We start from the raw sequence: 12582 nt of genomic DNA on the forward strand, positions 1-12582 counted from the left end.
CCCAAGCAACCACAGCTCCTTAGTGCCTTTGTGCTGCTGCTGCTGCAGACACGGCAGCAGAAAATAGAGCGGCTCCATCCCGTTTGCATGCTTGTAACTATTTTTGCAAGTGCCGGTAGCGTGCACAGATTATACCTGCCTGCACGCTCATTAGAAAGTGGGGGGCAAATTCAACCAGGGGAGTGAACCAGGGATTTCCAATGAGTCTGGTGTGACCCTGGGTCCAGCAGTGTCATGAAGAAGCACTCATGAAAATACATAAATGAAGCCCAATCTAAAGCATTTACAGAGCTAAGAAGTGATTAGTGAGCAGTAAGTAGTGTGTTGGTGGTAATTTGGCAGCTTCTTTGTAGACTTGGCAACCAGCCTCATTTTATAAGTGGCTGAATGGCAGAAAATGGCTCAGTTTCTGCTGGCCACTGGAGCGTGCCGCCTGTGGTTTGCATCCTATGATGAGGAGCAAGGGGTCCCAGGCAGTGCCACGGCCGGGTCCACCTGCAGATATGGGGAACACCAGTGCTGGAGCAGTCCTGGCACTGGCATGGTTTTGTCATCGTCTCATCCTGGGAAATGAGAATCTCAAGCTCATCACCAGTGTAAACTGGTGCAAGCTTGATTCTGGGAGCAGGTAATACCAACTTTGCTGTGGGTTCCTTTGAGCTAGTGGGATTGATCACTGCACACAGAAAGGTCAGCAGGACCCTTTGCTGGCCTAATCCAGCTATGCCCATTCCCTCTCTTCCTGCTAACACATCTTATTCGTGAACAACTGACATTTCATTTCAAAGCAACTCTGAACACTGATAAACTCAACAGCCCAAGTGCCATAAAAAAAGCAGTTCTCTCACAAAAACATTGCCATCTTGCATAATCCACCTTTCTGAAGCACGGATTTGTACCCTCAGCTCCCTCCCTGCAGGCAAGGATGTGCTTTACTCACAGCATGGGGCCAGCTGGGAGCTCTCTATACCCCTGCTCCTGTAAGCAGGACCGAGCCATGTAAATGGCGGGAAGCCACCTGGGAGCACTTTCATTTCCATCCCTGCCCATAATTATTTTCATCTCTGCTCCTAGTTTTCGGTTCACTGGCAGCTGCAGCTCACTCACAGAGACAGAAGGGAATACAGATCTTGGAAGACAAAGCCAAAACATCCAGAACTGCAAAATGTAAATCAAAAGCAAGGGTCAGACCTAAACTCCCTGGGCTTATAATAGCCCCTCCTGATGCAGTTTTCATCATCTCATCACTGTTGATATTTAGAAGATCTTCGAAAAGTTGCAAGCACCCTTCCAGGAACAACATGGAATGAGTAACTCCAAACCCAGAATCAACATTTCTTCTGGGAAAGTTCCTCTCTCGAACACATTTTGGCTTCAGAGAGCAGCGAGTCCCTTGTTCAGAGCCTCTCCTCACCAGGCCCAGTGCCATGTCTGTCCCCGGTGCTACATCGGTCCCCTCCTGACCACAGACTCAGGCTGCTCCCCCAGACACCGCTGATCCTGGCTTTGCCTCTCCCTCCTGCCCTCTCCCCAGCCTGCAAAGGGACATCCCCACGTTGTCTATAAGGCAGGGGTATTCAGAGAAGAGCCTGTCTTAACCCCACAGGAGTTAAGCAGGCTTTGAAAACTCAGCTCCTACTCCCATCACACAGCTTAGAAAATATTAAAAAGCTAATGGACATTGCTGCAGCATCAAGGATGAAAATCCACTGCTCACTGGCTTTGGCTTAAATCAGTAGTGTACATGTGCAAGAAATCATAGAATTAAAGACAAAGCCCCTGAGTGCTAAACTATCAGTGTGTGCTGCAGGCCAGGATCCCGGATTTCGTATCATGTGCCATCATGTCTCTAAGCCCAGACCCCGCTGGGGTGCAGTGATGGTCTTGCTGGGGGACTGTGGACAGGGGAAAAAAAGAAAACCCCAACCAACCCAATCAAGCCAGCAAACAAAATTACCTGGCTTGTTTTTTCTGCCTCAGCGACACATACTTCTCCCAGGCAAAAGCTTTTAGTGATAACATTCCCAAATCACTCGAAGATGCCTGCCCATCCTTTCCTATTGGTTGCTATGGTGAGAGATGACGGAGCCCCGGACGGGTATATGAGCAGTGTGTGGGGAAGGGATTTAGCAGAGGCAGGAGGGAGGCGAGCGGTGGGAAGAGGGGAAGGCGCTGCCTGCCCGTGGCCACGGGGCTCACCAGCACCGACGGGCCACCGCGGACCCGGCGGGGAGGGAAGCGGCTGCCTGTGGCTCTGGGAGGGCTCAGCGGTGGGCGCGTGTGCTGTTCTGCTCGTCACCCAAGCATGGTTAAAACAGGTGTTAAATGAGCTGCTGCCTGAGTGAACTAAAGGAAAGTCAGTTATATTAAGAGATGAAGAAGGAAAAAAAGAAACCAGGTCTATCGCATGGAGGTGCTGCTCAGAGTCCTCGGCCAGTTGGGAGAGAGAACCCTCCAACGAGGCTCCGAGAACGCTCTAGGGATCTAGAGGAGTGAGGTACTGAAGTGATTTGTGGCTGTTGTTTAACAATAGTTCCTTAGCGGTCAGTGTCTTTTGTCTGGGGGAGAGCTTTGTATTTATTATTGATATATTTGTACTTCCCTAAAGGCACTGATTTTATATTTCACCAGCCTTCAGATTTCACATTTCAGATCCTGATATTACAGTGTGAGATGCTGCAGGAACAGAAGGAGTTTATACTCTATTAAGCAACAACTTAGGTACAGAAAATGCAGCAACAGCTTAAACCAGTAAATTAATAATTATTAACTGCTATTTTAAAAGCTGTGTAAAATGAAAATATCTCTTGGAAGCTCTGCAAGGCAAGCTGTAGCTAGCTGAATGATCAGTTTATGTTAATCACATTTGCAGTATCCTTTCTATTCAATGAGAAACAAAAAAGCTAAAAAAGCTTCCTACACAGACAGCCAGTCAAAAAGACGACTTTTTTTAAAAAAAATCTAACTAGAGCATAAAGTACACCCTATGTCCCAGTTGGGGTTTTTGTTCATGAAACAGAGTGATAAAGTAGTCTGAGCACCAGCAGGACTCATCTTCTGTAATTTTAGCCATCTAAGACCTAGCATCTAATCCAAGCTACCCAGGCATAGTCCTGAGTCTAATCTAAGGGCCAGTAAAGCTGGTGGAAAGACTTCACTGATGTCAGTGGCCTTTGAGCCTGTACACGATTCGGGAAACTCAGCCTCTCCCTGCATCTGGTTACAGGGGCACGATGAACATCGAAGTGCACAACATCACTTACACCAGTGCCACCGTCTCCTGGGCCATGAACAACCCCTGTCCAGAGAACTACTACCATGTCATGTACCGCCCCAACTGGAACAGTGTCTTCGCCGGCTATTTACGCCAAAACTTCCACCGTGAGGAGCGAGTTCCTCACCCCCTCAGCTCCCTCGTCCTCCACCAACTCACACCATCCACCATCTACGTCCTCTGCATCACGTGCAAGAACTCTTACCCCTCCAGCAACCACTGCACCACGTTCCACACTCTGGACAAAACCCCTCTGGTTTTCGGTGGCTCTAAGCATGAACCTACCACCTCCATGTGGCTGGGGAGCAGCCTGCTGCTCCTCTGCTTCATTGCTCTCCTGGCCTACGGCTGCCTGCAGTTCTGGTCTGCACGGTGCCACCGGGCTGCGAGGCTGAAGCATCCAGACGCCAGCCCCGAAGAAGTGGGCGAAAGCAGCAGCTCGCCGGAGGGTCCACTGAATGACGGACTGAGAGAGGAGCTTCTGGAAGTCCCCATGACCACTGTGCTAATGAGGAGCTCCAGTTTCATGAGGGAGAGTCCATATAGGTCCCCCCACTGCTTTTTTTCCTATAAAACCAGCGACGATAAAAGGGCCGTCTTGCCGCAACACGGCCTTCAATGAGAGCAAAATAATGGGAGACCCTGCTTAGAGGTTTGGTTCGTGCTGCTCTTTCCCAGCTCTTGCCAACAGGACTGTCCATATGTCCACAGGGACTGTCTATTCCAGGGTAAAACATGAAGTGAGGACATGGGTTGCAGGGAGAAAGATTTTTGTCAAGTGACAAAAATATTCTCATTTGCTGAGTGTTTTTTAAAAACAAACGAGGTCAGCTCTCTGGGAATGGCCAGGCCTGGCTGACTGCAGTGTCACTAGCTCATCTGCATCAGTGCTGTAGGTTCACTTCACAGTCATCAGTCAACGTGCACAAGAAATAAACTCTGCTCAAGTAGTTTCACACTTGATCCTCCACTAGCAACACCCCCAAGCCCTCACAATGCCTGTATAAGCAGTCATCGCAGCCTGACAAAAGAGCTTTTTGTCAGTGTTAAGTAGTCTCTATTTGTACTTACAAAGTATTTTAGTAATTCCCATTTTGAACTACAAATGGGATTCCTGAAGTGGTACCTTCCTCAGGGAGGAGCACTGCTTTGGAGCTCCAGCTTGCTCTCCTCCCTGAACATCTGGATGGGACTTGGTCTCAGTGCCAACACCAAGCACAGAGCAGTGTCAGCATCCCCTAACACAGGCACGTTATGGAGAAGAATATGGGAAAGCAATAGCGAAAGCACACTGAATCTGCTTCTTGCATGGCTTTTTGGTTTCACACAGCAATACAACCCTGCACATTTGCACCAGCCATTCTGTTAATGAACTAGTTCTTGCATTTCTTTTCTTCCTAAATAAATACTTCCAACATCTCTTTTGGCTGTTGTGGCTCATTTACTGACCTTGGATCCATAGAGGTAATACGGCTGAACATTGGCTGGCTTGTCCCGCTGGGGTTCCTGTGTGTTTGGGATTGCTGTCCTCACAAACCTGTGGTGGGCACAGGAGATGGGGAGCAAAGTGGAGAGCCCGGTTAATTGTGCTGAGTGCAGGTAGGGCACAGTCTGGGATGAGCTGCAGTTGTGGACTAATTAGCAATTCATCACCTGAGCTACACGAACTGGAATATAAACTCCTGCCCCAATCTACTGGTGCTGTAAACCATGTCAGCCTAACCTACCAAAAGTGGGGTTTCTTCTCATTTGGGGCAGGCAAGAAACCCATATATGAGTAGCTACCACAGCTCTGCTGCTCAGTAAACCAACTCTCTAAACCAACCCCGCTCAGTTGCTTGCAGTCACTGTCCAACATTGCTGCTTGAATTTGTTACTAACATTTTCACGGCCAAGGGGAGCTGGCAGGCTTTAACTTCATTTTAACTGTAACTCTTGCATTCCATAGGGAATGAAAACCTCACCACAATGCACACAAATTTTATGTGGCAGGTTTGACATTTTGAAAAGGAAAGCAGGGTCTCCAGGTGCCCCCTGCCTTTTGCCTTTTCTCCTCACCTGTTGGTAGATCCATTGTAGCAGTAGTTGGGTAGAAAGTCAAAGTTGAGCTCCCAGAAGACGTGGAGGGTGATGCGCCCATAGGGCGCGGAGACGTTGTGGTTGGCCTCCCGGAACATGGCATCAAAGCTGTCCAAAGTCATGTGCTTGCACAGCAACCTGTGAGTCAGGCGATTTATTTCCAAGAGCCACTCCAGCTCCTGCAGCACATAAAGCAGCAGCAAACGCAACATTACCAAGATGACAATAGAAACAGCTGATTTAATTGCCAGGGGAATGATTGTATATCCACACCCACACAGAATTTTCCAGGTGAAGATGTAGCAATGCTACAGACATCAATTTAACTCAGCGGCCGAGGCCAATTGCACTTCTACTCAAGGGGTCCTGGTCCAGTATCTCCTAAACCTACAGTAAGCAAAATTAATTTGTTCCCCACTGAGCAGTGGCTGGCTTTCGCATCAGAATCCTTCAGAGGTGGAAACTGGTAATTTTACACTACTTGACTCTGATGCTTCTGTAACATATCAAAGGCAGCAAATCCTGCACACACACAAACGATGCTTCAGCCACCTTCATCCAACAGGGGGAATTAAAAGTCAAGGTTTCCTTCTCTCAGATCACAGGACTCTCTTCTATGAGCTCTGCAAAATCTAACTGCTGACTGTCACCTTGTGATTTACACAGATACGTAATGGCCCAATAACAACGCAATTAAAGCTGCATAAATAGAAATAGTAGAGACTCAGCAGCCTAAAGGAGGATACATGGCTGGCTGAAACCTACTGTAGGTGGGACTTGAAGCAGAAGACAGTTGACTGTGTATCCATAGCAGTGTATTATTCTCTCTATTCATACGCTCAGTCATTAACAGTTCTTACCACTATGGATGTCAGGTCCTCACTCTCAAAGCGGCTAATGGCCTGGTCTAACGATTTGTACATCGCTGCTGAGATACGCTGGGTAATGAGCCTGTTCAGGTCAATTGATCTACCCAGCAACTGGGAAAAGAAGAGAATATATTTGCATGTTATATACAGATGGGGAAAAGGTACTTTATTTTTTTTTTTTTTTTTAACAGACGCAAATTAAAGCCAAACATCCAAATCTGCTTAAATGTGAAAGTGGTGATGCAAACGCCTTGTCTGAGTTTACCATTACTTAAGAAGGAAGGAGGGAAATGTGGAGCGTAACTGATTTTCCCCTTGGGCCCCATGCATGAGTGCGGTGTCTCAGAAAAAGGTTCAGCCCTTCTCATTCCAGGACCAACCCCAACTGAGCCCAGCACTAGGACATCCAAATCTGCTTAAATGTGAAAGTGGTGATGCAAACGCCTTGTCTGAGTTTACCATTACTTAAGAAGGAAGGAGGGAAATGTGGAGCGTAACTGATTTTCCCCTTGGGCCCCATGCATGAGTGCGGTGTCTCAGAAAAAGGTTCAGCCCTTCTCATTCCAGGACCAACCCCAACTGAGCCCAGCACTAGGATGCCACCCACCAACAAAACTATAATAGACCAAGAGCTATGAGTCTACTGCTGGCGCTGTACCTGGACATGCCTCTGCTTGAGCAGTGTTTCGTAGCGGTTGGATGGTGGGTATGGAATAATCACCCCGTAATTCTTACATTCAGCCCGGAAACGTTTGTCCAATAAAACACTGAAAAAAGGAAGCAGTGTCAGGAAAAAAGAAACACACACTATCAGCTTCTTTCTGGATCTTTCCCAGAGTTGTCTTCATTCTTCCTTCATCCTGCTCTGAATGCCAAGACATTTCCACACACTAATAACTCTGCTTACACCACTAAATCACAGAGCAGCAGTTGTTATCTGGGGCCTGCCATTGCTGTTGTCCACTGTTCTTGGCTTTTATGGCTAAAACATTCAAAAATATAAAAGATTGTGCTGAAAGATGTCACTAGTGCCAGGTACTGGTGTGCTACCTCCTTGAAGAACTGCTGTGGGAACATTTGGTTGGTGATGGTGATTGCTCGCCCTTCTCTAAGGCCAAGTGTGATCTAGAGACAAAACTCCTTGCAGAGTTACACTGAAGACTTAGTCCAGCTTTGGGGACATGAGAAGAGGGCTGTCAGTAGAGTTCACCTATGTTCTTTAAATGGTTAGAAGGAAATGTCACAAACGGCCTATGTCCCCACAAGGAGCAAGCCACTCCGCAGAAGTCCTACAGTCAGCTGCTCTGATGTGTGACCTCAGATACTGAGCACCCTTCCAGCCTTTACAAGTCCTGCTGCTTTACTAGAGTGAGGACAAGTGATGTTCCCATTTTTTAGAGATGGGAGGCTTCTACTCCTCATCTGCCTGGTACACAAACAGAGGTCAAGGGAGGACATGTCTTCAATAGGCTCGGTTTGCTTTGCTGCTGCTCTCACAAATTGTAATCAGACAGCTACTTAGGATGCCAATTACTATTTTTTCACTTTTAACACTGTCTCCTTGCCACCATTCATTTATTTTCCCCATCTACACTGGTCTGACACGGACAGCCAGCTCTGTGGGACAGGGATGATCTATTTTGTTATGTCTACCCATGGTGGCTACTCCCTGAGGGGAACCTTTTGGTTAACAGCAATTTGGATGCAGCAATATCATCACTCAGCAGCAGCAGTCGGGTTCTCCTACCTGCCAGCCATCGCTTTATAATAGGCAAAGATCTGATCTGCCAGCTTGTACACAAATTGATCAAAGCACAAATTCACCTGAGGAAGAAAAAAACAAGACATCGTGAGGGAGTCACCAACACAGGGCAGCTCCTTTCTATCATGCAAGATCAATACAACTCGATACAGAGCTCTAATTTAATACATACACATACATCACACTAACTAAAAATCCCACTGTAGCTCTCACATGCTAAAGGTAAGCAGAAAATTGTAGATACATTTCTCTCTTATAGTTTCTGTATGTTCTTACAGGTCCCAGTTCCCCATCCCCAATCATCCCTTTGTCTCAGGGATCTCAAGTTTTTCCTTTTCTTCTGATGTCTCATAACCCTCTGCCCATCAGACAGCCTCTTCCATGCCCCTAGTGTTTGACAGCTTTTGGCCTCTGCTGTTCCCCATGGGTACTGCTGAGCTGAAGACCTTAATCAGCAGAGTCTGTAGGCTCTCTGGAAATTCTGATCTTTTGAAAACTTCTCAGTCTGATAGGGTTTTTTTTTTCAGGAGATGCCTATAATGAATTCAATGAACTGCTGGGTGGGGCTGTCAAGCAGGGCAATGTGACCCCAGTGAGCGTTTTTCCATACAATAAAGATGAAGAGAACTTACTTCAGCTTCAATTTCATCGTATAGGAACTGCTTTTTGAACTTGGTCAAGGCATAGTATGCGCTGTCATTATAGAGGTCCAAGGGGTACAGTACATACCTGAGGTCAAGAAGACAGATCATGTCTTAAATTAACCTTGTGGCAGCCAGGACATGTGCCTGGCTCAGTGCTTGCTTTTCTCTACTTCACCCCTATAATCTCCACTCACTCCAGCCCCTCAAATCCTTCCTCTTGCTCCCTATTGTAGAGTTGCTGAAAGCAGCTAGAACACATCTGGATCTGAGCTGTGACTTGTTCAATCAACACTTGCTCCATCTCTGCCCTTAAAAAAGCTTTCATGCTGCCCTCACTCCACAGAGTGCCCTGACAATGGCCGTAAAATGGAAACCAAAGTTTTCCTAATGAGGATTATGAACATAATTTCACTTGCATAACAGCAATTCCTCTCATTTCTCATGTATACATATATAAAAAAAGTCATTAGGTGCCTTAGCCAGGGCCCACATCCCTTTGGTTGCACGTGCTGTTGGACTGCTGCATGCCAATGATGGTACCACCAAGTTGTGCCCACACCTGAATAGAGCAGTCATTGCCAACTGCTGGTTTATGATGCATAAGTGTGTGCCGGTGCCAGGAAGCCACCCATGTGCGTCTGCTAACGAGGTATTCATACAGCACACATTCATGTGACAGCAAGTCAAGAAACATCTATTTTCCCTCCCACGTCAAAAAAGACTGTTCATCACCAGCCTACCCTTCTCCACAACAAAATCCCAAGCCACAGCTCATCAGCTCTTACTCCATCATGGAGGGTTCTTTGGTTTCCAGAATATGGTCTGTGAGGATCCAGGGCATGGACATTTCGATGGGGAACTGGATGCGGCGGCCCATGGTCAGCTCCAGGAAGAACTCCCGAAACCAGAGCTGGGACAGGTCGCAGCACTGCTGCAGCGCTTCTGAAACAGAGGAGATCCCCCCAGTGGGAGGGCACCCATGTTACCCCCATGGGGACAGCAGCGAGGGAAGTGTGCAAGAGGCAGCTGCTGCAGCCTCGTATCGGACTGGTTTTGGGTGTGGAATGTTTTTCTGGAATGTCTTTGTTTTTAAACCCAGACCATGTCTGTGCTGTCTGAGTACTCAGTAATGGAAGAAGAACGAAGGGATCATTCCCTTTGCTCTAGGCTCCAGGGAGAACATTTCAATGGCTCAGATTTACTCTGGAAGATGTCTTTTGTGCCCAGTGGCTAAGTAGTTTGTCTTTGGAGAAAGAAAACTCCAGTCCTAGAAACTAAACTGCCACTTGTGGCTATTTACTATTGCTGACTCATTCCTGTTCACATGATTACTACTTAGAAATAGGCCTGAATCAGGCAGAAATAGGACATTAAGGAAAAATCAAGGAAAATCTTCTGCATAGGTCAATGAGGAGCAAAGCTGATCTACCTCTCCCTTTCTGAGCATGCAAGAGTTGGATTCAAGCCTCCCCCTGCCATAACCTCACCACTGATGTTGAGAAGGTGGGTGAAGAAGAAGGACTGCTTGTGGAACTCCTCAATGGCCAAGACTATCGGCCCATCCAAGCTGCTCCTCAAAGTCTTCTTTGAGCCACTCTTGTCTGCTATGAGGGACTCCAGCATGGTCCGCACCATGTAAAGCTTTGGAAGGAAGTTGACATGCGGTTATTACCTCTCCATTGAGACACCACCACACGCAGACACGGTGCTCTGCAACACAAAATAACCTTCTACTCTCTGCACCCATAATCCCTACACCCCTAAAAAAGGAGGCTTTGGGAACTATAAAACAAAGTAGGCACCAAAGCAACATTTAACACACAACAGTGTGAAGACTTTGTGGAAGAGACCATGGAAACAGCTGCTAAACCACTGGATGGGAGACTCCTACATGGCTGTAAGACCACTAATTCCCTAACACAGGAGATGGGTATATGCATACCTGAGTACTTGACGGTCCTACTGCTCGTCGTGGGACTTTAATATCGAATCCACCTTTAGGATCTTTCTCACCTCTCAGGCAAGGGTCATTTGGAGGCTCTCGACCTCCCTCCCAGTCACAGATTGTCTTCCGAATTGCCTGAAGGACACTAGAGTGGGTGGGAGAGGGAAAGTAATGCTTAAGCTTGATTCTAGTTCAAGATGAAAATATTCACTGCTGTGTAGATACAGGATGAAAAGTATCTGAGGTGGGGACATACACTGTTGTTATTGGGGGAGTCATGCCCAAAAGTTACCTTGGAAAGAGTTGCTGGCCAAGGTATGTATGAGGTCTATGCAGGGCCACATGCTTATATAGTACAAATGTGTTACACAAATAAATACATGGGCTTTGTATTACATTCAAGAAGGACAGACCAACCTGATCAGGACATTCTTCTTCTTCCTGACTGCCTGCCTGAGTGGCTCTCGCAGGGTCACCTGGGCAAAGTCCTGCAGGGCTGCATAGATAGTGTTGCGGATGGCTTGGTTAAAGACACTTTCCATCCGGCCCATCAGCACTTGCAGACCTTTGATCATGGCAATTACCTGAGGCAAAAATTAAAACCAGATGTGTTCGCTATTTTTCCATTGTACAGAGAGGTCCATAAATCCAACATTAAGAGAATTTGGGACTAAATTAATTCCACTCAAGTAACTTAGGTCCAGTAATTAGGTGGCTGATTTTTTTTTTATGTTAGTTGCTTTATGGATCACAACAAGCTGAGGAGAGCATTTACACTACCAGTTTCTTGCGCGTGGCCTCTGTCCCTTGGCAGGCTCTCCTTCCGCTCCTGCCTGATCTCTTGATACCTTTAATAACACATAATCCCAGGAAACTGCACATCCTCCACATGTGGGTGCAGCTGTGCGGTTTGCACAGACCTGCATCTGCACCAGGGCACAGTCTTCCTCGTACAAGAGTACACTGACAATTCCCAGGACGAAGTGAACCACAAAAATGAAGTCAGTATTCAAACCACCTTGGACTGTGAAAGGCAAGATAAAGGTATGAGGGCCTCCCACAGCCAGGCTTGGAGGACTGTTCCCACTGTCCATGGACAACCAGACTGAGAGTTGACGGGTCCTGGGGACTGGCTGAGGATCTCATGTTTGCACAGCGCCTAGATGTAGCTCCTGATCTTGCTCCAGATCATGCTGCTCTGCTAGCCCCCCCACTTTTTTCTTTTCAGGAACCCTGAATCCCCTTGTCAGGTCAGGAAGAGCTTCATACAGCAATATTAAGAGAACAGGGATTCACCTCTGCATTTCTCCAGCACACAAACATAGCATAAGAAGAGCAGGATCAGGAAAATAAGAGAATTGCTCCAGTCATGCACTGGTGCAGTGTTTATACCCCATTAGGAGCTCCTAAGAACTTAATGTGTCCCTTAATTCTGGTCACCTGTGGGCCACAGGGATGAGGAACCTGCTGAGGAACATGAGCAAGGTGAGATGCCCTTCCCTCCTCTTCCCCTGGCCTGAGGAACATGGACAGGAATCCAGCCCTGGATGGTTCTTACTCTTGTGCGGCTAGCACCTACCTCCACAAAGGCAAACTTCTCTTCACTGGTGTAGTTGTACCGGGTGGCTCTCTCATACTCTTCTGCTGTTCCTGGGCAATCCTTGTTACAGAACTTATCTGTGGGATGAACCAGCTTCCAGGAGTACTAGAAGATGGAAAGGGACACTGTCAACACTGCAATGAGTAAGAAGCCAGGCCGGAAGGACTAAAGAGGGCCCTGCACCAGCAAAACACTCCCTAGACATTACTACAGTTGTTTGACATTACTTTGGGAGCAGAATCTCTGCTTCTTCCTGGCTTTATTATCACTGCACTGACCGTTGGTTTTGTTTATTTGGGAGGTTGCCAGTCATATTGGGCTTTTGACATCCATGGACTTGTGTTGAGATGTGGTCGAAATTTTCCAAATTAAGAATTTCCATCATCATTTGAATTACAGTTTTAGTTGC

The 12582-nt window shown here is 47.1% G+C and overlaps 2 protein-coding genes across 3 annotated transcripts in view; one reads left to right on the plus strand and one right to left on the minus strand.

The window, feature by feature from the left end:
• CYFIP2 (cytoplasmic FMR1 interacting protein 2) overlaps positions 1–12582 on the minus strand; it is a 49922-nt gene that overhangs the window by 20311 nt on the left and 17029 nt on the right. For both annotated transcript variants that reach the window (XM_035890293.1, XM_009634705.2), the window contains exons 13-23: positions 12153–12278; positions 10991–11157; positions 10571–10718; positions 10116–10269; positions 9414–9570; positions 8617–8713; positions 7970–8046; positions 6881–6989; positions 6214–6333; positions 5333–5532; positions 4724–4811 (exon numbers count right to left, since the gene is read on the minus strand). In XM_035890293.1, the coding sequence (XP_035746186.1) occupies positions 4724–4811; positions 5333–5532; positions 6214–6333; positions 6881–6989; positions 7970–8046; positions 8617–8713; positions 9414–9570; positions 10116–10269; positions 10571–10718; positions 10991–11157; positions 12153–12278 (1443 nt within the window). The remainder of the gene's footprint in view (positions 1–4723; positions 4812–5332; positions 5533–6213; positions 6334–6880; positions 6990–7969; positions 8047–8616; positions 8714–9413; positions 9571–10115; positions 10270–10570; positions 10719–10990; positions 11158–12152; positions 12279–12582) is intronic.
• On the plus strand, positions 2080–3896 carry FNDC9 (fibronectin type III domain containing 9). The gene is made up of 2 exons (XM_009634704.2): positions 2080–2230; positions 3224–3896. The coding sequence occupies exons 1-2, from the start codon at positions 2103–2105 to the stop codon at positions 3894–3896; spliced, it is 801 nt and encodes a 266-aa protein (XP_009632999.2). The 5' UTR covers positions 2080–2102.

The sequence above is a fragment of the Egretta garzetta genome, unplaced genomic scaffold, assembly GCF_000687185.1.
Source record: "Egretta garzetta isolate BGI_Z169 unplaced genomic scaffold, ASM68718v1 scaffold612, whole genome shotgun sequence".
Lineage (NCBI taxonomy): Eukaryota > Metazoa > Chordata > Aves > Pelecaniformes > Ardeidae > Egretta > Egretta garzetta.

What these genes read in the sequence shown, in the direction of transcription:
- FNDC9 (XM_009634704.2), top strand. Translation starts at nt 2,103, where the DNA reads ATGAGCAGTGTGTGGGGAAGGGATTTAGCAGAGGCAGGAGGGAGGCGA. An exon ending in GGCCACCGCGGACCCGGCGG is followed by an intron (nt 2,231 to 3,223) that starts GGAGGGAAGCGG and finishes TGCATCTGGTTA; the next exon opens with CAGGGGCACGATGAACATCG.